The sequence below is a fragment of the Lepidochelys kempii genome, chromosome 21 (assembly GCF_965140265.1).
Source record: "Lepidochelys kempii isolate rLepKem1 chromosome 21, rLepKem1.hap2, whole genome shotgun sequence".
In the NCBI taxonomy this organism is placed as follows: domain Eukaryota; kingdom Metazoa; phylum Chordata; order Testudines; family Cheloniidae; genus Lepidochelys; species Lepidochelys kempii.
Window position 1 is genome coordinate 16,416,453 of NC_133276.1, and position 27,870 is coordinate 16,444,322.

Below are 27,870 nucleotides of genomic sequence, written 5' to 3' on the forward strand. Positions count from 1 at the left end.
AGGACTTCTGGTTCTGTGCAGTTCATAACCCAGTTCTTTAGTGGCTAGCTCAGTGTCAGTCACTTCACTAGGTTGTGAATTTTCCCCAAACTGAAATGTTCAGCTTGATGGGTGCCAAACAACTTGACACACACATGCCCATCTCCCCTTCCTCATCGTAATCTCCACTGCATCAAAACCATTTTACCATCCCCAGTGTCCGTGGAAGAGGGAGGGTAAGAGGCTGTCCCCTAGTCCCAAGACTCTTCCAAAGTCAGCTCCTAAAAGGGGCTAGGAAAGAGCTGTTGATTCAATCACTTTATTTGTAGTCAAGAACTTTCTTTACAGACCATTAAACAACCTTTACCTAATAACTGCTTACATTGCTCCTGGCTAGAAGAACCTGGGAGAACAGTACATGCTTTTGGGGAGCATCTTGGCTCTGCAGGCTTGATCTTATTGCACCTACAAGAAAAACTTTCTACGTGAGACTTGCAAAGGAAGAATAGTAGGGAAAGAAAGCCAAGCATGCTAGGGGGTGTATCTTCTGGGGTGATATGATTTAAACTCTAGTGCAGATGCTGTACAACTGGGAGAATCGGACAAAGCCTGTTGGGGAGCTAAACTTATCTGCCTTTGACCAGACTGCTGAAGTCCATGCTTAGTTGGAGCGTATGTAGCTCTAAGAATAAATAGCATGATTTGTAGTGCAGGAGTATCTAGGAGCCCCAGTCATGGACCAGGACCCCTCTGTGTGAGGTGCTGTACAAACACTGAACAAAAACAGTCCATGACAAGTAGGTGACACATGGCTTTCGGGGATCACTGCACCCACTCTCTGCACTGGGCACAAGAGGCAGGGGAAGAGACTCAGAAGACTCCCAGAAGAGCAGGAGGGCTAATGCTGGGAGAGACCTGCTGTCCCACTGTTCAGTCTCTGGTCCCTGTGCTGCTTCTGCCAGATCGGAGATGGTGTGGAAGGGAGCCAGCTAATCATGAGGGCCAATCTGCAACAAGGAAGAGAAGTGCAGGGTGCTGAGGTTCCAGAGGCGGCTGGATGGACAAACCTTGGGCCTCAGGCTGTGCCCTGCGGAGCCCAGGGGCCAGGCTAGCGCTCCGCGCAGCGGGACTGGTCCCCGCAGAGCTAGCAGAGTGGGAAGAAAAGGTCAGTCGGTGCTACTCTCCAGTTTTCAGGGGGAACCTTTCACGGATGTGCCCCTCTCCTCCCCTGCACATTTTGGGAAACTTCCTTCACCCCGCTCCCCAGTTTTGTCTCTTTTTTTGGTTTTCCGTCCCCCCCACCAACTGCATTTTACCACTGGATTTCCCCCTCCCCCATTTCAAACAACTGGAAAAGCTGCTCGTTTTTTTTCTAGTTTATCAAAATTAATTTTCTAAATGGAAACTTGTTCAGGGGTTTGAAAAGCCCTTTTCTGACAAATAGTGTTTGAACATTTTTGCTCAGTTCCATGCTGCTGATCTTCAGTAGCTTTCAGGCAGCTAGCTCTGGTACTTCCCTAGCCCCTAGCAGCAGAGACTCTAAGCACCTCGCACTCCTTAGAGTATCCTCACCGCCCCCTATGCTAGGTACTCCTCTGCCTGCCTTCCCCGGGTCTGCAGATGGCACCGGGGTGCAGGCAGGAGCTAGGCCAGAGCTTAGAGGGAGACACCAGTGCATATGCCCAGAGGCAGAAACTTAAAGGCCTAGGGAACTTTTACAGCAAAAATTTAGGCTCTGAGTTTAGGTGCCTATGGGGTTCGGTGGCTGCCAAGCAGGGTTTTGTAAAGTGCAGTGGTGCCTAAAACTGGGCAATAAGTACCTTTGTGGATCTGGGCAATAAGTACCTTTGGGGGGGAGGGATAGCTCAGTGGTTTGAGCATTGGCCTGCTAAACCCAGGGTTGTGAGTTCAATCCTTGAGGGGGCCATTTAGGGATCTGGGGCAAAAATTGGGGATTGGTCCTGCTTCAAGCAGGGGGTTGGACTAGATGACCTCCTGAGGTCCCTTCCAACCCTAACCTTCTATGATTCTATGATCTGGGCTGAAGGGTCTCAAAAGGAACCCCAAAGCACCCAACCTTGGAAGACTGTGGCCTTCCCATAAGTCAGATATGAATACCTGAGCTAGGCCCCCCTATGCTCATCTCTCCCCCGCACACTAGCCCTCTGTATGTTTGGGGAGACCCCTACAGAGTGTTCAGTGATGGCCCAGGCAGGGCCCTGGGATGCTGGCTATGTATCTAGCAAGCCTGTAGCAGACTCACCCCCAGGGACGATTTAACAGCAGAGAGCTTGAAGAAGACACGTCTCCCCTCTTCCGGGCAGACAGTTTTCATGTCCTCCTGGCTCATCCCCAGCAGCTGGTTGCCACTGAGCACGCCAAGGCACTTCACGGTGCTGCGGGGAGACAGACAGACAGACAGATGGTGAGGGAGGGGTCAATGGGTGCTCAGGGGAAGTAACCCCTGGAGATCAGCTCCCTGGTGAAGGGCGGGATTGCAAAGAAAAACCATGGACTGAAGAAATGGCATCTGCTCCCCAGTCAGACCATCAGCAGGGGAGACTGGCCTGGTGGGCGCGGTCTCTGTTTTAGCAGCAGCTGGAGCTGGACACAGGCAGATCTGCACCAGGGGAGATGCAGATTGACGGTGTGGGGGGAGGGGGCGTTTGCTGAAATGTACGATCCAAGATGTGGCGAGCTGGTACCAGGACCACAGGGAAGCACTCATTGGGGCAAGAGGCACTAGTCAGTTTCATGCCTGGGAGTGGCCACCTGCCCCTTCTAGGGCATAAGAAGAGAATATTTTCTTTGATCGTGCTTCCTTCCCCTGGGTTGGAAGGGGGGGGGGGTTGTTCCTCCTCCCCCCCCCCCCCCCGCCCTGGCTAGGTATCAGTGTCCTTGACCCACACAGCTCTGGGCCTAACTCCAAACTGCCCAACGGTGGCTTTACCAATTCTGTGCCATTGTAGTCCATGGGCACAGGATCAGCCCCCAGGGCTTCAGGATTGGGCCGATGTGACTCAGGGAGACCAGGGGGTGATGGCAGGGAAGGGCCTTTCTCAGAGAGAGGCCAGTTTCCAGGGTTAACGACTGAGGTGACCTACATCTTGGAGAAGCCCATGTTCCTCAGCCAGGCCGTCACCTCCGCCGGCGTGGACTTCTGCTGGAGACCAGGGGAGCTGCTTGGCGCCTAGATCCAAAAGAGAGGAGGGGACTGAGGCGTCTCACGGCAAATGAGAGCGCTAATCAAACCACCGATCCCCCAAAACAGACAAGGGAACACTTCCCTCTTCCCCCTCCCAGCCACCCCGCAAGCCACTGCCTGCAGGGGACAAGCTTTCATCTCAGAGCTGGTGTCTGGGAGATCAGGAGCCGTTAGCTCAGTGCAGGGGATGAGATCAGTAAACCTTTATTCTACAGCCGGCATGCGCTGAACTGAGAGCAAGCTAGTTCCCATAACCCCATCCCCAGCTCAGGGGGGGCAAAGGCCCAGCCAGGTCAGTGCGTTGCTGCATCTTGGAGTGGAACAGGGTGACCTACTTGGTTCATGCTGTTCTCTGCAGGCTTCTGATCCACTGGCCCCACGATGTTGTTCGGGATATAGCCCCTCTCACCTGCTCTGTTTCTAGCAAGCCACCACTTCTTCCGCTGGTCTAGAATCTGAGCCAAAGGACACAGCATAATTCAAATCCGCCCCCAGAAGCTGAGGAGGTGAAATGTGTGAAAGCCATCACTCTGGCTACCAGAGCAGGGGATCACCCTCATGGCACGGGGACTGTCTAGGGCATCTCTTGGCAATTAGAGTCCTAGAGACTAAGGCCAGACAGGACCATTCTGATCACCCAATCTGATCTCCTGCAGAGCACAGGCCAGAGAGGGTCACCCCCTGATTCCTGGCTGACACCAGCTGAGGATCAAATTAAATAAATATCACACAAGATTCTGGACTGATTGGACTGGGTTCCTGGGGAGACGACTCCAGGTGCCTGCTGTGTAATGCAGTGCTATCGTCCCACACATGACACTGTGTGCTATATAGATCCATCAATCCGAAGGCCAGAAAGGCCCCCTCTCACCATCGTCTGACCTCCTTCGTAGCCCAGCCCAGAGAATTGTGCACAGTGTCTAGTCCCTGCTGTAATGTGTCACACTACTGGGCCATTGTCATGGAGTCCCTGGGCTCTGGAACTGCTCCCCATGAAGCCAGTCAGGACTCTGGGGCAGTCGCCTTTCTGGGAGCAGCCTGTCTGCAGGACACACGGCTCACACAGCTTCCACCTTCCTGGGTCTGACCTCGGAGCATTCAGCATCCTCTGCCCCTCCGTGCGCTTCCCACAGCGCGTCCACTCAGGCGGGCTCCTAGGGAAGCCAGAGGGTCCTGCATCCCAACTTCACAGTCAGACATGACTCTCAGCCAGACAGTAAAACAGAGGTTTATTAGACGACAGGAACATGGTCTAACACAGAGCTTGCAGGTGCAGAGAACAGGACCCCTCAGCTGGGTCCATTTTGGGGGGCAGTGAGCCAGACAACCACATCTGCACATCACTTCTGGTCCCCGGCCCGCCCCAAACTGACTCACCCTCCAGCCCCTCCTCCTCTGGGCTTTGTCCCTTTCCCGGGCCAGGAGGTCACCTGATTCCTTTGTTCTCCAACCCTTTAGCTCTCACCTTGCAGGGGGGAGGGGCCCAGGCCATCAGTTGCCAGGAAACAGGGTGTCGGCCATTCTCTATGTCCCGACCCCTGCACACACCTGCCCTCTAGGGCTCTGCAATGATCATACACCCTTATCCCCCCACCTAGATACTTAAGAACTGCATAGGGGAAACTGAGGCACCCCCACACTATTCAGAGGAAACATTAAGAACAGTCCCACTTCGTCACAGCCATCAAGTCCAGTGTTCTGTTTCCAGATGAAAACAAAGAGCCTCCCCCAAGATTGCATCTAGCCAGACGTGCCCAGCGAGGGGGCGACATTTCCTTCCTATCCCCTGCCTACCTTCCCAAAATCTGTGACATCTAACTTCCACTCTCGTGAGACCTGAGCATGCATCATTACAGTATGGGCATTATTAGCGGGCTTCATTTTAGTAGATGTCTGAAAACCCAACTCTTCTACTGGGCACAGTACCGTCGGTAGAAGCAACCCCCCACAGGCCGATCCTGTGCATGATATTTAGTCCTTGTTCCCAGCCATATGCCACTGCTGTGCTTTGATCACTGTGCAGCCTCTGGGCTGGTGGCATTTAGCCATAGTCAGCAATCAAAGGTCCTTCTGTGCCTTGGTGCTTTTAGCCCTCTCTGCCTGTTGTCCAATCTCCATTCACCTTGATCCACCAGTCCCTAGTAGCCGCCCTCCCTCTATATCTGTAAATAGTCCCAGAGGAATGCACTGTGCTTTATAGAGAGAATGGAGACCCAGTTTCCTCCCAAAGGTATCTAAGTTTTGGTGCTGAGATCGCCTAGCAGAGACTGTGAACAATTCCCTGGCTTCATAGGACAGTTCCTGCCTTACCTCCAGCAATTCCCCTTTCATGACAGTCAGCTCCTTGTTGTTCCTGGCCTGGAATTCGTACATGGCTTGCATGAGCTGCGGGGGACTAGAAGGAGCTCTGGAAGGAGGAGACCATGTATGGAGTTAGAGCCCAGGAGAATGGAGATCTGTGACCATCTCAGTCCTAGATCCCTAGGGACCCAGCTAAGAGATCCAGCTGCTGCTTACAAAAAGAGAACCCCATCCTGACCTCTCTCACAAAGCTCTGCAGGGCAGGTAACTGTTGATTTCAGTACTACTCCAGTCACCAAGAGCAGGTCTAGTCCCATAGGATTTTTGTCTAGACACAGCGAGAGGGCCTGATCCTGAAGGGCGCTGAGCACCCTCAGCTCTCGTCACTCTCGCCATGGGAGTTGCGGGTGCTGCCCCCACCCGCCCCCAGGAAGTGCTCAGCGCCTTGCAGGGTCAGGCCCATAGTCTGTTACTGTTGGGAGAACAGAGCCACTCGGCTACCCTGACACACTCAAGGGGAAAGAGCAACCGGCTGGGGCCAGGTGGCCCAAAGGTGAACAGCAGGGGCTTGGGAGGGGCTGTGCCCACAGAGATGGCATAGACAGCAGTCAGGAGTGGCAGGCTGGCATGGAGAGAGCTCTCAGACCATATGTGGGGGACAGGACAGGGTGACCCACTTTCAGAGGCAATAATGCAGTGAGCAATTAAGATACTTGACAAGGGAGCCAAATGAGCTACTCATTTGCTGTCTCCAGCGGGTTTGACCTTCCTGTCTCACACAGACCCCCTTTTGTTCCAGGGATGCTTCCCCCACTTCTGACACAGTGTGAACTGCTGAACCCAATGGTGGCCAAAGCCCCCACCTTGGGTTTCTCTCCCTGGCATCACTGCAGCCTGTGCCAGCAGGGCTGACAACAGGGCCCCTTTGTAATGAGCTGCCCTTGCCCCCACCCACGGGCTCAGAGACATCCCAGAATGGAAGCCCGGCTCTGCTGGCAGGCTGAAACCAGTCAGCTGTGGCAGATTCTTCTGCTGGTAGGTCAGAAAGAACCTTGTGTGTGTAGCAACAGCAGTGGGAGTATGTGTGTAGCGTGTGTAGGATTTGGGGAACAGGGACTGTGTTGAGCACGTGCGGTCTCAAGAGGGGATCCCAGCAAGTTCTGAGCAGGAGTTATTTGCCCCTCATAGCCACGGACCCTGTGCTGCCCATGTTCATTCATGCACACTGAAGTCCAAGGGGCCTCCCTGCATACAGCACATTGGGACATTTCTCAGAACCCCAGTAGGAAGCCAGGCCAGCCTGGAGACAGGAGCACGTACCTGGACGTGGCATGGTTCTGGCTTCCCAGGGGCTGCTGCATGGAGAGAAGACAAACATGCTTTAGTTACATCCGAGGGGGGCATTCCAGGGAAGCTGAGGGTGGCACAAGAGCCCTTCATGGCTCCCACTGAACAGACGGGTGATAACCCCCAGAGCCAGAGAGACACCCTGGAGAGGCGACGCAGCACGTGTGACCCCAGCAGCTTCTGCTCTGCAAACATAAGCCTGTCTTTCCAAGTTACAGAAGAATCTCCCTCACCTGTTAGCAATGGTAGGGCTTTTATCACTGCTAGACCCTGGGGGAGGCAGGAGGAAGCAGTCCACACACAGCAAAGTCTGCATGCACTAAATCCCCTGGTAGGGGACGTAATCCTTTCCCAGATTGCACAAAGGGCCAAGTCACGGCCTGGCTACAACCAACTGTTCAGTGTTTCAAGGGAAGGATGGGCTTACAGCAGTGCAAATCATCTTCCCCTCCCCTGGACTCGGAGTTCCGATGTCTGTCTATGGCACCCATCCCTATAACATCTGAGTGCCTGATAACCATTAATGAGGCTGTCCTAAGACTCCCATGGTGAGACCGAGCAGTGCTACTATCCCATTTTGCAGATGGAAAATGAAGACACAGGTCCTCAAAGGTATTTAGGCACCTAACACCTATGGAAGTTAAGTACCTGAATACCTTTGAGCCTCTGTGCCTAAGTAACTTGCCCAAGATCATATAGGCAGTCAGTGGCAGAGCAGAAGCTTGAACCTGGGTCTCCCAGGGCCCAGGCTAGTGCTCTAACCACTAGACAACCCTCCCTCTCTTACAAGGGGTCTGGGGCCAAACTGCCTCATTAGCTTTGCTTCTGTGAGATGAGCCCATTAGATGTCCCTTGTGCTATTCCCCATTCCCAGTGATAGTGCTTAAAGTGGTCTTAGTGATGTGAGGGGAATCAATCATAATCAGGGAGCAGCAGCTTTGGGAAGACAGTATTTAAAGTGCGCCCCTCAGCCACCCAGCTCAAATTTTAATTTGTGCCGCCACGAACAGACTGGCAGTCAAGACTCACCCTCTCCACATGAGTGGCAGTCGCCCTCTGGGTCGGCAGGGGGGGCACCCACCCATCTGAGAAGATGGGGATGTAGGGAGGGATGAACTGTCTGTCTGGGTACTCTGCCCTGGGGTGGGGAAGAAAGAGAAGACTTTGCAATGCTGGTCTCCAGACAGGACCATAAACACGTCTCTCTAACCACCGGCAGCTGCACAGGGTGGGTAGAAGCGACTCGAAGGGGGATCCATAGCTCTGACAACAAGCAATGGCTGCAGCGAGCAAAGAACAGGTCAAGGGGCTCAGGCTGGGAAGGGAGGTACCAGTCATAGCCCTGCGGGAAGGTACATGTGGGGGTGGAGGGGACGATGGAAAGCTCAGTGACTTGGTAAGGGGAGAACAGTCTCTTACAACCCCAGTGGAGGCTGCTGGTTCGGATCCGGCTCGGGCTGGAAGCGAGACAGACAGCATTCCTGGGTGTCTGATGTCCGTCTGGGAGGAGCTGACACAGAAGCCCTCAGCACAGCTTCTCTCCCCATCTCAGCCCAATGGGGCTCGAGATCTCCTCTCAGATCCAGACAGGGCTGGGTAATGCGGGGAAGCTGCTGCCTGGGGCTAAAGAGTAGACTTCAGACCAGCAACCACAATCTGGATTAACGCTAAAGGGGGAGATGGCTCCACTGGATCCCAGTTCAAGTTCTTTCCACATTCGCCGGCTTAAGATCCTCCCCATTAACAGCAACGGACGGTGCACGTTCCAAGCGGCTGCTCCACGCCCTGCCGGCTTGGCAGAGGGAATGGCCTGGATGGCCGAGGGATTCTCCTCACCTCGTGGTGTGCCAAGCCTTGCCCAGACTCTTCCAGGTGTCATAATCCTTTTTCTCCAAAGACTCGTCCACCAGGTCGATGGCTGCCTCGGTCAGCAGAGGGGAAACAATGGAGGAGGCCAGGCTGGGCCAGGGACAGTTGGACAAAATCTGGATATTGGGCAGATGGGGAGGAATGACAGTGATAAGTCAGGTCAGCCCAGTACCTCCCCGCTCTGGCGGTCATGTCCGAGGGCAGCTGCGTTGTCAGGGTGCCCTGCTCACACCAGCTTTGGGTGCAGCTGGGGGTGATGAGTCACTGGTGGTCAGATGTTTGCAGGGGGATCTGCAACTCTGAAGCGCACAGCGCTGGGTGCAGGAGAACGATTCACACGATCACTGTGCAGCGGAGCTCCAAAGTGCTCTATGAACAGAGCCCATCCACACAGCCCTTGGGGGTGGCGGGCGGATGCCAGTTTTACAGGTCAGGACATGGAACCACAGAGAGGGGAAGTGACTTGCTCAAGGTCACAAAGCGAGCCAGTGGCAAAGGTGGGAACAAAAGCCAGGAGTCCTGACTCCCAGGCCTGTGCTTGAATCACTAGCCCATGCCCTCTCCTGGTAGCCACAAGGCTATGTCCTGAGAATTTTACTGCCAGAGAAAATCTGGGGTCTCTCAGATTCCTGTGGTGGGGAAAAATCTGCCTGCAACCCATTGTCCACTGTGAGCCGATCCCACTCTGTGCCCACATAGGACAAAGGGGCTTAGATCTGGAATTTCTGGCAGAAGCCACAATGGCAGTCGTTACACCTACCCCTGAAGAATGCTGCTGCTTGCTGAAGGATCTGATCGTCCCCTAGGCTGAGTGTTTGGCACTCTGTCTCCCAAGGTTTCTCTTTGCTGCTGCAATGCGCATGTGGGATACAGCAAAGAGAAAACAGATCCTTCCCTTTGTGGAGGTTTGCAGCTGAGGAAAGCACTGTGCGTATGAGCTTTCCTTATTTGGTGAGGCTCAGAGACCTGGGCTTTGGGCTCAGCCAACGATCAGGTTTTCTGGAGCCCTCAATCCAACTCCCAGAGTAGGAGTTTCGGGGGCAGTTCTTCACCTGGGATGAGCTGGTTTAGTGCCGTTGAAGTCGTGGAGATGGAGGCAGCTCCCCCAAAGCTGATGAAGCTCTACCAGCTGACACCAGTTGCGGATCTGGCCTGCATTCCCGTAGGCACTTCCCAAGGAGAGCAGGATCAGTTTGGAACAATGGTGTCATTCGGAGACTACAATTCGCATCCTGGTATTGCCCAGCCTGCCAGCCCATTGGCTGCATGGATACAAAGGGGGTCAATGAGATGGATCCGAACGGTCTGGGATACTCACAAAGGAGAGGGTGGAGAAGACGAGTCGAACCAGTTCCGGGGCACTGGGCTGCTGCTGCAGCTTAGGTCTCAGCTTCCCCTGGGCAGAGACAAAACACAGGTGAAGCTTTTCACCTCTCTGCCTTGGCCCCACCGCCAGGGAGGTAGCTGCACCCTGGGCGGCTAACGCAAGGAGGAGCAATGCAGAGAGGTTGCAAACTTGGCTGCAGCATGTGCTCTGTAACAAGTGTGGCTGGCCCTGGTAGAGCAGGGGAGTTGGCCGCAGAGCCCCCAGCACCCAGGATCTCCCTGCTGCATGGATAGGACAAACCCGTACCTATGCCATATGCAGTGTTCTTTGAGACACCTGACCCCTGCAGGTGCAAAGTGTGGGGGAGGCTGCGATCTTGGCAGGGCAGAGCAGAGAGGCCTGGCCAGGACTGTGAGGACTAGAGGATGAGTACCCCAGCCATGGGGGAGTCCACCCAATGGTCTGTCCCAGGTAGGAGCCATTCAGCAACCAGATGGCCTGCCCTACGGCTGGGGACTCTTCTTCCTCCTTGTAGGCCTGGCTGGGGATCTCTGCCCCTCCAGGCCAAGATGACTGCAGCCTCTCCAGCACCTTGTGCTCTGGCGTCTTGGGCCCCTTGGCTGTGTGGGGAGCCCCCTGCAGCCCCACTGCCAGCACTACCCTAGCCCTAGCTCCAGCCAGGCCCCCCACTTAATTTACAGCAACCGTAACAATTAAAATAACTAAAAATAGAAAAAAATCATTATTAATCTTCAAAATTAGAGACAATAAAACCTGAATTCTGCCAAGCCTACATATGCACCCCCCGACCATACCCCCACCGCCCTGGCTTACGATCCTGCAGGAGGGACAGCCAGGGACATACAACACAGTCAGCTCCAGATACTCTTCTCTATATCGGTTCTCATGCCACACTCATCACCAACGTTTCTGAGCGCCTCAGCAGAGGAACCCCACGGGAACTGCCTTGCAAGACCAGACCAGTCCCCTGGCCCTCACTGCTTGTGCCAGGTCAGACCAATGACCCCGCTAGTCCCATGGCGGCTGACAGAAACTTCTTCGACTCAAGCGATAGGGCCCGAGCAGCGCCAGGGATTTCCTGGCTCCAGGAGGCTGCCAAGTAGCCATAGATTTATCCCGGCGTTATAGGCCCTCTGACCCCACCCTCCACCCCCAGATCCCTCCATCCCAGATCCTGTTTTGTTTCAATAACTAACGTGATTCCCTGGCGGCGCTGAGGGGAGTGGGCCACAGGGGGTTGGGTGCACAGGGTCTCTGCATCCAGGCATTTATACCATGCTCATCTCCACTGTATCCCAGTGCTCAGCCTCTTGCGGGGAGGGGATAGGTCCCCCCGCTGGCTTTGTGCCCTCTGCTAATTGGGCCGGGCGGTGTCAATGGGCCCTGTGTGGTGCTGCCATGGGCACCCCTCTTCAATCCCCAGCCAGCTCTGCCCACCCAGCCAGTAGCCCTGACCTACCAGCAGGTTTAAGGCGTATTTGATCTTCTGGAAGCAGGCCTCCCACTCAGGCTCTGGGGGCAGCACTGGGAGAGATGGGAGGGAGAGACGGGAGAGACAGGAGGGAGCTGTCAGCCTGGTAGCTGGGCGCTTCGCCCATCTCTCCCACACCACAGCAAGCAGACAGCCAGATGCCCAGAGACAGATCAGCCTCTCCACCCACGCCTCTCAGGGCAGGCAGCTTTGCTCTCAGGAGTGGGCCCTGTCCATCCATCCATCCATCCATCCACTGTCCCGCCTCCCTCCCCATCCCACCTCCTAACAGCTGAGAACAGCAGAGAGCCTCAAGAGATGGGCCCCAGCCCCAGCTTTGGAACTGGCTCTCAGAGAGGCAGAACAGGCCTGGGGACTGAGCCAGGGCAGGAGCAGCCCAGGCCTCGGGACCCCACCTAGCCATTCGGAAGGGGCAGAGACTGTGCTAAAGGGCACGGAGCTCTGTTCATGGGGTAATTCCTCGCCCGCCCCAATGTCATGAAAGCCGCATGCTCTCCGCTGCCCACCGCAGGCTGGAGATATGGATATGCTAGCCAGGGGCACAGATCCTAGCCTCATGAGACACTTCCTTCCCCTGGGGGCCCCCACAGAGACCTGTCCCCCAGACCCTCCTCTCCCATCACAGGGTGTGTCTACACTCACTACAGCTGGGAGTGAGTGTCCCACCCCGGGTAGACGGACACATACCACATGAATAGCATTGTGGATGCTCAGCACAGGCGGGACATGGAGTCCAAGCCTGCCCGAGCCCCTGGCTCCACGATAGGGTGAGCAACCTGTGCCATGCTCATGCCACAACATGCACATGGCTACTCTGAAGCGCATTCGCTGAAGCAGAGCTCGTGCATCTGCCTACCGAGGCTGGGAGGCTCACTCCACAGCTGCGGAGATGTCCCCTCAGAGACCTCCCCAGGTCACCTTTCCCCTGGAGGGACCACGCAGAGACTGACCCTGCTTCTCCTAGGAGTCCCAGGCCCCCTTCTTTCCACAGAACCTTTCTCCCTCCCTCCCTCACCTCCTCTCTCCTTGTCCTTTTTCTTCGACTTCTTCTTGCTGCTCACCGAGCCGCTCGTCTCCTTCAGCTTCCCCACAAAGAGCTCGATGTCACTCAGCACATGGTTCAGGATTTCCTGCCGACACAGAAGCAGCCGGGATGTATCTGAGCCATGGCAGGGCCCCAGGCCAGCCTCTATCTCTGGGGAGAACGCCCAGGCCTAACTGCAGCCAGAGCACAGAGCAAGGTGATACCAGTCTGCTCTGTGTTCTTGGGGAACCAGGGCACAGTATCCAGCCTATCTGACTCATGAAAGGACACCCCCCCCCCAAGCCTCTGCTGGAACCAAAACCGATCAGAGAAAAGACTTACAGAGAGCAGTGAAGGGCGGTGGGAGACACACCTAGACCCCTCCTGACAAGGGTGACAAGATTAAGGCAACTCCCCCAGCCTCATCTGCATCAAAGATGGGACAGGGAGGCATCCTCATTAGCATACAGAATGGAGAACGGAGATTCCAAGACAAGAATTGCACTGAACTCTGGGACCAGAAAAGCAGGGAAGCACTGCATCCTGGGGGATCTCTGCTCCAGATGTTAATGAACCCATGCCTGCACACATCCAGCTCAGCAATTATCAGACCAATTCTAGTAATAAGTCCTTGATTGATATCCAAAATACTGAAGCAGTCTAATTGCATTGTGAGCTCCCTGGACGGAACACCACCCATAGCCAAGAGTGATCAGCTTGTGACAGGGTCAGGCCAGATGGCTACAGGAGAGTGACAGAGGGAGATATATTAGCTCCAGGTTAAGCAGGTCCTTTTTCCCTGGATAAGGTAACAGGGGCGGTTCCAGAACAATCAGGAGATTGCTAGAATCAATTAAGACAGGCAGACTAATCAGGGCATCTGGTTTGAAAAGGATCTCACCCCAGCCAGTGAGGGGCACGCAAGGAGCTGAGAGTGAGAGGGCGTGCTGCTGGAGGACTGAGGAGTACAAATGCTATCTGGCGTCAGGAGGAAGTTCCTGCAGTGAGGATACAGAAGGTGTTGGGGGGAAGGCCATGGGGAAGTAGCCCAGGGAGTTGTAGCTGTCACACAGCTGTTACAAGAAACACTGTAGATATCTGTGATCCACAGGGCCCTGGGCTGGAACCCGGAGTAGAGGGTGGGCCTGGGTTCCCCCCTTCCCCCTATTGGATAGAGGAGGAGTTCTCCTGGACTGTGGGTCCCACCAGAGGGGAAGGTCCCTGGCCTGTCCCCCAACCTACTAGGTGGATCAGCAGAGACTGTGGGGATTGTTCTCCTTCTGTTTCCCTATGCTGGCCAGTGATGAGGTTAGCTGAGTGAATGGCAGGTTTGAGCCACTAGCAAAAGTGGCCAAACTGAGGGCTGCTGTGAACCTCTGAGGCGAGCAAACCTGATCTCCCCAGCTCCTCCTTTGGCTGTATCCCCACTTCCACTCGCTGGCCGGCCCACAGCTCCTTCTGGGCAGGGCTGGGACACATCTTGTCCCCTAAGCCAGCTAGCAGAACTGCAGAGGCTAAAAATCCACCCAGCTACCCCCTGGCAGCTACTTCCTCTCCCTCTTCTGCCAGCTGCTCTCTAGGCCTTTCTAAGGCAGAGGCCATTCTTCTCGGGTCTGGCAGGGTGCTTGGAGAGTTCCTTCCCATGCAGGTCCCAGCCCAGCACCGCAGCCCCCGAGAGGGTCAGAAGCGTGTCAATACCAAACCCAAACAAGCTCTGCCCTACTGCACGTTTGCCTGGTGATGCACCAGGGGCCAAGCCTATCCTTGGGGGCAGGCTCCACCAGGCGATGAGGGGGGCTGCAGCAGTCCCAGGAAAAGCTGGTGTCAGGGAAGCAGCTGGAGCAGTCCTGGGGCACTTACAGTGTCTTTGTCCAAGTCCTGCATTGCCTGCAAGCTGGGATCCGTCCACTCATCTCTCGGCTTTGGGGGCTGCGGCTGGCCAGGCCCTGCAATACCCAGGAGGCTGAGGTCAGTCACAGCAGGCAGGGGTTTGTGGTGGGGTTTCCATTCCATGGCCCCCTCCGTCAGGGCTCAGACTTACAGCTCCTCCCCCAACCCTGTCCCCCTCCATTGCCCTCTGCACCCTCCCACAGCACCTCCAGCGCTCTGCAGACATCAGTGAATACAGCTTGGCTAAGGGGAGCCAGTATCAGGAGCCCCATGTTACAGAGAGTCAGTGGCAGAGCTGGGAAGGGAATCCAGGAGTCCTGAGTCCAAATCCTGCTCCGAACCTATACCTCCCTGGCCTGCCCCTCCTCCACGCCAACCCTCCCCCACTCACCACCCCCTCCCTGCCACACCTGAGCCTGTTTACCATAATCCATGAAGGCTGGAGGATTCCGGGGCACCTGGTCTTGGCTCTGCCACTCCTGTGGTGTGGGAGGAATAACGGGGTTTGGGTCTGACAGTCCAGCCCACCTATCCTGGCTGATCTGTGGGAGGCTGCTGTGGAAGGACCCTCGGCTCTGCTGGGACAGCATGGTCTCCAAACTGCTCCTGAGAAAGGGAACAAGGAGGGCGTCTTCTAGTCATGCAGCACTGAGTGCTATCCCTGCAGACGGGGTGGGGGATCAGGTCACTGGGGGCTGGGAGAAGGCTTCTTCTGCCATAGAGAAGGGACTGCATTACACCCCCTGGGGACACTGGAAGAGAAATCCCTGGTGTCCCCGAGGAAGAGGGGTGGGGGGGGGATACATCCCATCCACGAGGGCTCTGTGTGGCTCAACCCTAGGAGCACCCCAACTCTATGGAAGGACTGAGGGCCCCTGTCTAGAGCTGGGGTGTGGGCTGTATCCCTTGGGGACCTCAGAAGGTGGGGAATTTTTTTGTACCTTTATGGGGGGATCCTTACTGGAAATCCAGGGGTGTGTGGAAGGGGAGAGGGGGGCTCCTGGGAATCCAGGGTTGTGGGACTGTGTCAGACCTGGAAGTGCCCCATCAAGAGACAGTGGTTGGAGGGTTGCACCTAACTTACCCTGCTGGAGACAGGCTCTCTGCACCCCATTACCTGAGCATGTCCTGACTCTCCCGTTCCCCTTTCCACTCCTTGATGGCCTTCTCCAGGTTGGCTTTCATCAGCTCTGCCTGGTGGGAAGGGAAGAGGAAACAGCAGAACCGTGAGTTCCCCTCCACAGCCCTGCAGTCGAGAGCTGCAGTCCCTACGCTGCATGCCGCAGCCACGCAGAACTTCCTGCCAATAGTGGGGATTAGACCCCAGAGCATCCAGTTCTGAAAGCAACGGCTACTGGAGCTATAGGAGACTCTCCCTAGCAGTGTGGGGACAATGAAACGCCGTCCTGATTCCATCCAGCACAGGGCTGCAGTGTCACATGGCACCCCATGCTAACGAGTCTCCCATTCCCGTGCTGCGAGGAGGGGGCCAAGCCGCTGGCTGAAGCCGTCCTTAGGCCATTCCGCCGCCCCCCCGAGGTGGTTCTGTGTAGCCGGCCCATGCTGCTCACCCCAAGCTGCTCGCACTGGAAGAGGAGGATGCTGCTCCCATGCTGGCTCTGCTCCCTCACGGTGACGGCCAGGATGGAGTTGTAGACACAGGGGCTGAGTATGGCAGCGCACGCCTGGACGCTCTCAAGGGGGTAGCTCTCCAACTCCTCCTGCAGCGGAGGGGAGGGGGAGGAAACAGGGGCCGATCAGCAGGACAGTGGGTGTCTCTGCTCTGCTGGGGATCCAAGCTCCTCTCCCATGAACATGGGGTGTGAGGGGAACCCAATGGGCCAGAGGCAGCATATCCCCTCCCATAGGGCTTGCAGGAAAAGAGCAAGCCCCCCGATGCACTCTGCTATCTCCCCCAGGACCCTAAAGAGAGTGCATGCTGCAGGGTGGGGCGGGGCCCTGCTGGGAGGAGGGGAGGCTGAGATGGGCTGGGAGACCCCCATGCACCTTGGTCTCGATGTCGCTCAACAGCAGCTCGGGGCCCTTCACTTGCAGGACCATGTCCTGTCCCCAGACCCGTCCCTGCGCATCCATCATCTTCAGCTGTGCCACACAGTCGTCCACGCCACAGATGTCCTTGGAGTCCACGTGGGCGGTGAGCAGGTGCTGGGGACACACAGTACAGAGTCCAGGCCTTCCCCAGTGCCCCCGACCCCGGCCCCTGACCACAGGAGAGGGGACCGCGTGACGTGGCTGAGCGAGGTGGCGGTGGGTGGTACTGGCCCGTGCAGAGCACGAGGCTGGGATGTCTCGTCGGCAATCAGGGCTTTGCTGGGCGGTGGGGAACCCAGCCACGGTGCAAGCCCAGAGGAAGCAGCATGCAGCTGCATTGCCCATCCTGGCGCACCGGAGCATGCTGGGAAGGCCCTTCCCCGCTGAGGGGAGGTGACAGCGCGGGGGCAGCTGGTCGGGCTCTGATGAGCAGGGGTGCACGGGGCATTTTCTCCAGGGAGGGAAAACAGGCCGCTTGGGCTTCTCCTACCTCCACGCGGTGCTGGAAATTGCTTTGCTGCTTCAGTGTGGAGAGGGTGTAATGTTTGCGCTGGCCTGCAGGCGGAGAGGGGCAAGAGGAATGAAAGGGTGAGGCAGAAATCTGGGGAGAAGAAGGGGCTGGCTGACAGGAGACGTGGTGCAAGGAGAAAGCATTTCTTGCACTCATGGGAGGGACACAACGGGGGTGTCACGTGACCTCCCCACGTAACACCCTCCATGTGACTCCTCCCCACCCCACCCCCAGCCCGGGGCCCCCACGCTCTCCCCGTCCCCTCCGACACCCCCCTTACTTGTCTAAAATTTTACAACTCCATTAAACAGATGCGATTGTAAAATGATGCTTTGGGCCGCTGGTGCCCCCTGTACTTCCAGCAGCACCCCAAACTGAAAACTTTTTTAATGAAAGAAGGATAGGAAGGACAATCACCCACTTTCCCTTTAATGTGACTTTAACGTGGCTGGGTAGTTGCGGGGGAGTAGCTTCCAGCGCTGGTGCACTGTCTACGTTACATCGCTCGTGGGGGGTGTTTTTTCACACTCCCGAGTGAGAAATTTTCAGCGCTGTAAAGTGGCAGCGTAGACAAGGCCTAAGTATTGCTCTCTGCCAGGCACTAGGCAAGCAAAGATGCTGCACCATCTGGGTGTGATGCAAAAGAGGCACAGAACTCTGTGTGCCACGTACATCTTGATAGAGCTACAGCCCAAATTGTTTTATTATTTTCCTCAGCATGACGTACAGGATGGGCAATCAAAATCAGCCTGGCAGGACGTGCATGAGAACTATCTCTGGACAGATAAGCAATTGATCAAAAGTACATTCTCTAATCTCTTGGGACCAAATCCTGTTCCCACTGAAATCAAAAGGAGTTTTGCTATTGAGTTCAATGGGAACAGGCTTTGACATTTGGAGAGGAAAGAACAAAATCACTCAAGCAAGGGCTATGTTGCTTATATCACAGCTGTCAAAGGCTGCTGACTCATGTGAGAAAGTCAGCAGAGATCTGATCTTTGTCCATTGCAAGGGAGAAATCAGCAATCAATGAGGCTAGAACAGTCTCTGTACCATATCCAACTCATAAGTCCATCTGCAAAGGATCAAGGAAATATGAAGGCTCCAGATTACCTTAAAGTCCTCAGTCCCTTGGTTAGAATGCTCCCATCAGTATATGTTCATAGTCCAGAGGCTGGAGCAGGAATCAAAAACACTGTCTAAACACCTTCCGTCCCCTCACCTTTCCCCTCAGCTCCCAGACTACTGCACTGGGCAGCACAGCATGGGGAGGAGGTGACCAGCCCTCTGTGGAGAAAGAAGTGGTTCGGGACTATTTAGAAAAGCTGGACGTGCACAAGTCCATGGGGCCGGATGGGCTGCATCTGAGAGTGCTAAAGGAGTTGGCGGTTGTGATTGCAGAGCCATTGGCCATTATCTTTGAAAACTCATGGCGATCGGGGGAAGTCCCGGACGACTGGAAAAAGGCTAATGTAGTGCCCATCTTTAAAAAAGAGAAGGAGGAGGATCCTGGGAATTACAGGCCAGTCAGCCTCACCTCAGTCCCTGGAAAAATCATGGAGCAGGTCCTCAAGGAATCAATTCTGAAGCACTTAGAGGAGAGGAAAGTGATCAGGAACAGTCAGCATGGATTCATCAAGGGCAAGTCATGCCTGACTAATCTAATTGCCTTCTATGACGAGATAACTGGTTCTGTGGATGAAGGGAAAACAGTGGACATATTGTTCCTTGACTTTAGCAAAGCTTTTGACACCGTCTCCCACAGTATTCTTGCCAGCAAGTTAAACAAGTATGGGCTGGATGAATGGACTATAAGGTGGATAGAAAGCTGGCTAGATTGTCGGGCTCAGCGGGTAGTGATCAATGGCTCCATGTCTAGTTGGCAGCCAGTATCAAGTGGAGTGCCCCAAGGGTCGGTCCTGGGGCCGGTTTTGTTCAATATCTTCATAAATGATCTGGAGGATGGTGTGGATTGCACTCTCAGCAAGTTTGCAGATGACACTAAACTGGGAGGAGAGGTAGATACGCTGGAGGGCAGGGATAGGATACAGAGGGACCTAGACATATTGGAGGATTGGGCCAAAAGAAATCTGATGAGGTTCAACAAGGACAAGTGCAGAGTCCTGCACTTAGGACGGAAGAATCCCATGCACCGCTACAGACTAGGGACCGAATGGCTCGGCAGCAGTTCTGCAGAAAAGGACCTAGGGGTTACAGTGGACGAGAAGCTGGATATGAGTCAGCAGTGTGCCCTTGTTGCCAAGAAGGCCAATGGCATTTTGGGATGTATACGTAGGGGCATTGCCAGCAGATTGAGAGACGTGATCATTCCGCTCTATTCGACACTGGGGAGGCCTCATCTGGAGTACTGTGTCCAGTTTTGAGGCCCACACTACAAGAAGGATGTGGAGAAATTGGAGAGAGTCCAGTGGAGGGCAACAAAAATGATGAGGGGACTGGAACACATAAGTTATGAGGAGAGGCTGAGGGAACTGGGGATGTTTAGTCTACGGAAAAGAAGAATGAGGGGGGATTTGATAGCTGCTTTTATCTACCTGGAAGGGGGTTCCAAAGAGGATGGATCTAGACTGTTCTCAGTGGTAGCTGATGACAGAATAAGGAGTAATGGTCTCAAGTTGCAGTGGGGGAGATTTAGGTTGGATATTAGGAAAAACCTTTTCACTAGGAGGGTGGTGAAACACTGGAATGCGTTACCTAGGGAGGTGGTGGAATCTCCTTCCTTAGAAGTTTTTAAGGTCAGGCTTGACAAAGCCCTGGCTGGGATGATTTAATTGGGGATCGGTCCTGCTTTGAGCAGGGGGTTGGACTAGATGACCTCCTGAGGTCCCTTCCAACCCTGATATTCTATGATTCTATGACTCCTGACCAACTTAACAGCACAATACATATGCTAACAAACTTAAACAAAGCTTTTGTTTAATGACAGGTTTCAGAGTAACAGCCCTGTTAGTCTGTATTCGCAAAAAGAAAAGGAGGACTTGTGGCACCTTAGAGACTAACCAATTTATTTGAGCATGAGCTTTCATGAGATACAGCTCACTTCATCGGATGCATACTGTGGAAAATACAGAAAATGTTTGTTTTTATACACACAAATCATGAAAAAATGGGTGTTTATCACTACAAAAGGTTTTCTCTCCCCCACTCCACTCTTCTGCTGGTATTAGCTTATGTAAAGTGATCACTCTCCTTACAATGTGTATGATAATCAAGGTGGGCCATTTCCAGCACAAATCCAGGGTTTAACAAGAACGTCTGGGGGGGGGGGGGTTAGGAAAACAAGGGGAAATAGGTTACCTTGTATAATGACTTAGCCACTCCCAGTCTCTATTCAAGCCTAAGTTAATTGTATCCAATTTGCAAATGAATTCCAATTCAGCAGTCCCTCGCTGGAGTCTGGATTTGAAGTTTTTCTGTTGTAATATCGCAACTTTCCTGAGGTAAGTGGGAAAGCAGGATACCGGGAGGAAGCACAGGCAGGAATGTCTGTGAGGGGAGGGCTCCTGCCTCATACTGAGAATGAGGGGCAATCAGCAGGTTATCTCAAGCGCTTATATACGAATGCACAAAGCCTTGGAAACAAGCAGGGAGAACTGGAGGTCCTGGTGATGTCAAGGAATTATGACGTGATTGGAATAACAGAGACTTGGTGGGATAACTCACATGACTGGAGTACTGTCATGGATGGTTATAAACTGTTCAGGAAGGACAGGCAGGGCGGAAAAGGTGGGGGAGTAGCAATGTATGTAAGGGAGCAGTATGACTGCTCAGAGCTCTGGTATGAAACTGCAGAAAAACCTGAGTGTCTCTGGATTAAGTTTAGAAGTGTGAGCAACAAGAGTGATGTAGTGGTGGGAGTCTGCTATAGACCACCGGACCAGGGGGATGAGGTGGATGAGGCTTTCTTCAAGCAGCTCGCGGAAGCTACTAGATCGCACGCCCTGGTTCTCATGGGTGACTTTAATTTTCCTGATATCTGCTGGGAGAGCAATACAGCAGTGCATAGACAATCCAGGAAGTTTTTGGAAAGCGTAGGGGACAATTTCCTGGCGCAAGTGCTAGAGGAGCCAACTGTGGGGGCGCTTTTCTTGACCTCCTGCTCACAAACCGGGTAGAATTAGTGGGGAAAGCAAAAGTGGATGGGAATCTGGGAGGCAGTGACCATGAGTTGGCTGAGGTCAGGATCCTGACACAGGGAAGAAAGGTAAGCAGCAGGATACGGACCCTGGACTTCAGGAAAGCAGACTTCGACTCCTTCAGGGAACAGATGGGTAGGATCCCCTGGGGGACTAACATGAAGGGGAAAGGAGTCCAGGAGAGCTGGCTGTATTTCAAGGAATCCCTGTTGAGGTTACAGGGACAAACCATCCTGATGTGTTGAAAGAATAGTAAATATGGCAGGTGACCAGCTTGGCTTAACGGTGAAATCCTAGCGGATCTTAAACATAAAAAAGAAGCTTACAAGAAGTGGAAGGTTGGACATATGACCAGGGAAGAGTATAAAAATATTGCTCGGGCATGTAGGAATGAAATCAGGAGGGCCAAATCGCACCTGGAGCTGCAGCTAGCGAGAGATGTTAAGAGTAACAAGAAGGGTTTCTTCAGGTATGTTGGCAACAAGAAGAAAGCCAAGGAAAGTGTGGGCCCCTTACTGAATGAGGGAGGCAACCTAGTGACAGAGGATGTGGAAAAAGCTAATGTACTCAATGCTTTTTTTGCCTTGGTCTTCACTAACAAGGTCAGCTACCAGACTGCTGCGCTGGGCATCACAAAATGGGGAAGAGATGGCCAGCCCTCTGTGGAGAAAGAGGTGGTTAGGGACTATTTAGAAAAGCTGGACGTGCACAAGTCCATGGGGCCGGACGAGTTGCATCCGAGAGTGCTAAAGGAACTGGCGGCTGTGAGTGCAGAGCCATTGGCCATTATCTTTGAAAACTCGTGGCGAACGGGGGAAGTCTCAGATGACTGGAAAAAGCCTAATGTAGTGCCAATCTTTAAAAAAGGGAAGAAGGAAGATCCTGGGAACTACAGGCCAGTCAGCCTCACTTCAGTCCCCGGAAAAATCATGGAGCAGGTCCTCAAAGAATCAATCCTGAAGCACTTGCATGAGAGGAAAGTGATCAGGAACAGCCAGCATGGATTCACCAAGGGAAGGTCATGCCTGACTAATCTAATCGCCTTCTATGATGAGATTACTGGTTCTGTGGATGAAGGGAAAGCAGTGGATGTATTGTTTCTTGACTTTAGCAAAGCTTTTGACACTGTCTCCCACAGTATTCTTGTCAGCAAGTTAAAGAAGTATGGGCTGGATGAATGCACTATAAGGTGGGTAGAAAGTTGGCTAGATTGTCGGGCTCAACGGGTAGTGATCAATGGCTCCATGTCTAGTTGGCAGCCGGTGTCAAGTGCAGTGCCCCAGGGGTTGGTCCTGGGGCCGGTTTTGTTCAATATCTTCATAAATGATCTGGAGGATGGTGTGGATTGCACTCTCAGCAAATTTGCAGATGATACTAAACTGGGAGGAGTGGTAGATACGCTGGAGGGGAGGGATAGGATACAGAGGGACCTGGACAAATTGGAGGATTGGGCCAAAAGAAATCTGATGAGGTTCAATAAGGATAAGTACAGGGTCCTGCACTTAGGACGGAAGAACCCAATGCACAGCTACAGAATAGGGACCGAATGGCTAGGCAGCAGTTCTGCGGAAAAGGACCTAGGGGTGACAGTGGACGAGAAGCTGGATATGAGTCAGCAGTGTGCCCTTGTTGCCAAGAAGGCCAATGTCATTTTGGAATGTATAAGTAGGGGCATAGCCAGCAGATCGAGGGACGTGATCGTCCCCCTCTATTCGACATTGGTGAGGCCTCATCTGGAGTACTGTGTCCAGTTTTGGGCCCCACACTGCAAGAAGGATGTGGATAAATTGGAAAGAGTCCAGCAAAGGGCAACAAAAATGATTAGGGGTCTGGAACACATGACTTATGAGGAGAGGCTGAGGAAACTGGGATTGTTTAGTCTGCAGAAGAGAAGAATGAGGGGGGATTTGATAGCTGCTTTCAACTACCTGAAAGGTGGTTCCAGAGAGGATGGCTCTGGACTGTTCTCAGTGTTAGAAGAGGACAGGACAAGGATTAATGGTCTCAAGTTGCAGTGGGGGAGGTTTAGGTTGGATATTAGGAAAAACTTTTTCACTAGGAGGGTGGCGAAACACTGGAATGCGTTACCTAGGGAGGTGGTGGAATCTCCTTCCTTAGAAGTTTTTAAGGTCAGGCTTGACAAAGCCCTGGCTGGGATGATTTAATTGGGGATTGGTCCTGCTTTTGAGCAGGGGGTTGGACTAGATGACCTCCTGAGGTCCCTTCCAACCCTGATATTCTATGATTCTATGTCTGTAATCGCGTGACCAGAGAGATTGAAGTGTTCTCCAACTGGTTTATGAATGTTATAATTCTTGACATCTGATTTGTGTCCATTTATTCTTTTACGTAGAGACTGTCCAGTTTGACCAATGTATATGGCAGAGGGGCATTGCTGGCACATGATGGCATATATCACATTGGTAGATGTGCAGGTGAACGAGCCTCTGATAGTGTGGCTGATGTGATTAGGCCCTGTGATGGTGTCCCCTGAATAGATACGTGGACACAGTTGGCAACGGGCTTTGTTGCAAGGATAGGTTCCTGGGTGAGTGGTTCTGTTGTGTGGTATGTGGTTGCTGGTGAGTATTCGCTTCAGGTTGGGGGGCTGTCTGTAGGCAAGGACTGGTTTGTCTCCCAAGATTTGTGAGAGTGTTGGGTCATCCTTCAGGATAGGTTGTAGATCCTTGATAATGCGTTGGAGGGGTTTTAGTTGGGGGCTGAAGGTGACGGCTAGTGGCGTTCTGTTATTTTCTTTGTTAGGCCTGTCCTGTAGTAGGTGACTTCTGGGAGCTCTTCTGGCTCTATCAATCTGTTTTTTCACTTCTGCAGGTGGGTATTGTAGTCGTGAGAATGCTTGACAGAGATCTTGTAGGTGTTTGTCTCTGTCTGAGGGGTTGGAGCAAATGCGGTTGTATCGCAGAGCTTGGCTGTAGACAATGGATCGTGTGGTGTGGTCAGGGTGAAAGCTGGAGGCATGTAGGTAGGAATAGCGGTCAGTAGGTTTCTGGTATAGGGTGGTGTTTATGTGACCATCATTTATCAGCACTGTAGTGTCCAGGAAGTGGATCTCTTGTGTGGACTGGACCAGGCTGAGGTTGATGGTGGGATGGAAATTGTTGAAATCATGGTGGAATTCCTCAAGAGCTTCTTTTCCATGGGTCCAGATGATGAAGATGTCATCAATATCTCGCAAGTAGAGGAGGGGCGTTAGGGGACGAGAGCTGAGGAAGCGTTGTTCTTAGTCAGCCATAAAAATGTTGGCATACTGTGGGGCCATGCGGGTACCCATAGCAGTGCCGCTGGTTTAAAGGTATACATTGTCCCCAAATGTAAAATAGTTATGGGTAAGGACAAAGTCACAAATTTCAGCCACCAGGTTAGCCGTGACATTATCCTGGCCACGATGGATGTAGAACCCCTCTACACCAACATTCCACCCAAAGATGGACTACAAGCCGTCAAGAACACTATCCCCGATAATGTCACGGCTTCAAATCCAGACTCCAGTGAGAGACTGCTGAATTGGAATTCATTTGAAAATTGGATACAATTAACTTAGGCTTGAATAGAGACTGGGAGTGGCTAAGTCATTATGCAAGGTAACCTATTTCCCCTTGTTTTTCTAAGCCCTGCCCCCCCAGAAGTTCTTGTTAAACCCTGGATTTGTGCTAGAAATGGCCCACCTTGATTATCATACACATTGTAAGGAGAGTGATCACTTTACATAAGCTATTACCAGCAGGAGAGTGGGGTGAGAGGAGAGAAAACCTTTTGTAGTGATAAACACCCATTTTTTTAATGATTTGTGTGTATAAAAACAATCTTCTGTATTTTCCACAGTAGGCATCCGATGAAGTGAGCTGTAGCTCACGAAAGCTTACGCTCAAATAAATTGGTTAGTCTCTAAGTTGCCACAAGTACTCCTTTTCTTTTGTTTAAGTTTGTTAGCATATGTATTGTGCTGTTAAACCCATATAAAGAATGAATGCTCTCCCTAGCTGCGTTCTGCTCCTTTAAGGCTAGCTAGCTAAGTCTTTCCGGTACCCCGTACCCGCTAAAAGTCTTGCTAGCATACTGGAGCGTACCACCCTACTTGCACTCCTAGATGGGAGGTGTGGAGACATGAGGGAGGGGAAGGGGATGGGTAGGCTGAAGGGAGGGGGACGCTGTTCTTACGGTAAATGGCTTTGCTGCTGGGCCTGGATGTGCTGTTGGCTCTGATGAGGTCTGGGCTGCCATTGCTGAACTCACTGTAGAAAGGACAGACAAACATACAGACACCTGGGTCATAAGATCTGCCAGGATCCCAAGGACCCTCCTCCCTCCCCCCTGAGCTTGGGCCCTTGCTCCCCAGTGCAGGGACCTGCTGGCACATGCCAGGTTGTGCTCCGGAGCTGGGTGAGTGGGGTTTGACGACAGTCGGCCTTTGCCTGGCCCCCACTGGCCCGTGAGGAATCTCAGGGGGTGCCTCCTCACCCAGATGGGGAGATGCAGAGAGAGCAGTCCCTGGGCCCTGTTTGGAAGATGCTCCCTGTCTCCCAGGTAGGCTGCTCTGCCCAAGAGCCCTGGGGATGGTCAGAGAAGCAGTTGTCAGATGGAGCATTGATTGTACTGTATGCCTGTGGGGTGGGGGAGTACAGCCCCCAGAGCTCACCGCAGCAGGGTAGGGGGCACCCCCAGAGCCCTAAGAGAGACGGGCACTCACTTGTACTCAGACTCGGTCCTGTGGCCAAAGGGCTCCATCACCGTTGTCCCAGAGGGCAGGCCCTGCAAAACAGAAACATCAGAGCCCATGCCCAAGGGTGGGATCAGCTGCCGGAGGGCAAGGCAGAGGGAGCTGAAAGTAGTAGGATGATCATATGTCCCATTGTGGCCAGGACAGCCCCTTTTGTAAGCCCTGTCCCAGCCGTCCTGACTTTTCTGGCCAGGGTGGGCATTTGTCTCAATTGCTCTTGCAAAGCCGATCAGTTGGCAAGAGCAAATGGGCCAAATGCCCACTTCTGTCAAAAGCGTGGGTGCGGAGGAACGTGCCTGGCGGTGAGTGGTGAGGCCAGCCCCACGCAGGGGGAGAGGCAGGGGGAGAGTGAGCAGTGACACCAGTCCCAGCCTCGGATGGGGGGCAGGCAGGGCTCCAGCGAGCAGTGACGCCAGCCCCATGCAGGGAGGGGGTCTCGGGCAAGTGGCTCGGGCCACAAGAGGACTCGGGCTAGCCCCACAGGGTGACCCATTTTGCCGTTGGGAAATATGGTCACCTACACAGTAGGGGTGCTGGTTCCAGTGTCAGAGCCCTAATTGCACGGCTTTCCTTCCCCCCCACCCCCCGTCCCCTCGGCTCCAATGCACACGAATCACTGATCACCTCCCTCAGTACATGGGCACACCCTGATCCTGCCCAGTCATGCAGCCCTGCTGCAGGGAATAAGGGGCTTCCAAAGAGTGAGGTTTGGGGACTCCGGGAGGGTTGGAGGCTGGAACCACCATTTTCCAGTGGGGGAGCCCAGGGAGGCAAGCTTATGATTTAGCCTTCACTAAAGGGCTTCAGCTAAACTCTCTCCCTGTCTTCTTCCCCAGCTTCCACGCCTCAAACTCTTACCTGCTGCATTGCGGGCTGGATCGGCCCCGCAGGGGCAGGGACAATACGAGGCCAGCTCCCGCAATTACCCCAAATGCCTCCCCTCCTGAAAATAGATCCCCTGGATGTTTGGAGGGACTATAAACTCTCCTGCCTCAGGGCATGAGCTACCCTTTAACAAACGGGGTCAGGCTATTTCACAATTGTCCACTGGGGAGGGGGGTTTTCTTGCACCTTCCTCTGAAGTAGCTGGCGCTGGGCAGGGCCAGAGCCATGAGACTAGGCTAGATGGGCCCCTGCTCTGATCCCTGTGCTCCTGTGTCACAAATCTTGGTCTCGACTGAGCCCTGTGGCTAATCAGGCTTCCATTCTCGCCCGCCCTGTCTCCTCACAGCCACCAATGCCACTTATCAGACAAGCGCTGCGATCAATCCAAGCCCTTCCTGGCCAGCCGCCTCCCCACCGCCCTGGCTCTGGTGAAGAGCACCAGGAAGTTTGTGGCGTCACGGCCTTGACAGCCATCTTGCTTTTAAGAAGCCCCAGGTCAGGCATTTTCCCTGCAGGGCTTGAAATGCTGGAGGGAGGGCAACTCGCCTGGCTTGAGAGGGAGATCCCCCTTAGTAACCATGTGTCTGAGTTGCTGCTGGTTAACCCCAGCTCACATCGATCCCCTTCCAGAGCCGCACGTTGCAGCACACCACCACTGCCTGCCCGCCGGACCCAGAGACCAGGGCCTTTCCCCGAGCAATTTTAGCTGCTCCTCACAGAGTCTTCTCCCTGGGGAGCCATCATCACCTGGACCTGCCTGCTGCTTACTCCTCCCTCGCTAAGGCTTGGAGCCGGAAGCTGGCGTCCAGGGAATACTGCAAGTTGGTTACCTGGCAGGTTGTCGGGCGATGGCTCCTACCAGTTCCCAGTGGGCGATCACAGGGGCATTCTCTCCTGGAGAAACTCAGGGGAAGAGGAGGGGGCCAGGAGCTGCGGCTTGGACAATCTACAGCTCCGACTGCAGACTTTGATCTCCCCAGCTCTGGACTCACTCTCTTGGTAACTGGACCCAGAGGGAGTGAATCATAATAATCTCGTCTGGCTTCTGACGCAGGGACCACGCCTGCTGCTC

At 53.8% G+C, this 27,870-nt stretch overlaps 1 protein-coding gene across 3 annotated transcripts; it reads right to left on the bottom strand.

The window, feature by feature from the left end:
• Positions 1-284: 284 nt before the first annotated feature.
• On the bottom strand, positions 285-27,870 carry EPS8L3 (EPS8 signaling adaptor L3). 3 transcript variants are annotated; one of them, XM_073320389.1, is made up of 20 exons: positions 27,629-27,870; positions 25,884-25,945; positions 25,355-25,428; positions 16,998-17,062; positions 16,463-16,621; positions 16,027-16,176; positions 15,573-15,649; positions 14,880-15,061; positions 14,426-14,511; positions 12,557-12,671; positions 11,509-11,573; positions 10,020-10,097; positions 8,669-8,817; positions 7,862-7,970; positions 6,806-6,840; positions 5,495-5,591; positions 3,520-3,639; positions 3,084-3,169; positions 2,243-2,375; positions 285-986 (listed from the first exon to the last, which is right to left on the bottom strand). In XM_073320389.1, exons 2-20 carry the CDS (start codon positions 25,919-25,921, stop codon positions 969-971), a joined length of 1,836 nt encoding a protein of 611 aa, XP_073176490.1. In that variant the 5' UTR covers positions 25,922-25,945; positions 27,629-27,870; the 3' UTR covers positions 285-968. The 3 variants fall into 3 exon arrangements, 2 of the variants coding, with proteins under 2 accessions (XP_073176490.1, XP_073176489.1); XM_073320388.1 differs by lacking the exons at positions 25,355-25,428; positions 25,884-25,945; positions 27,629-27,870 and adding an exon at positions 18,132-18,305; XR_012155862.1 differs by lacking the exons at positions 285-986; positions 2,243-2,375; positions 3,084-3,169 and having other exon boundaries at positions 3,551-3,639; positions 4,273-5,591; positions 27,629-27,824.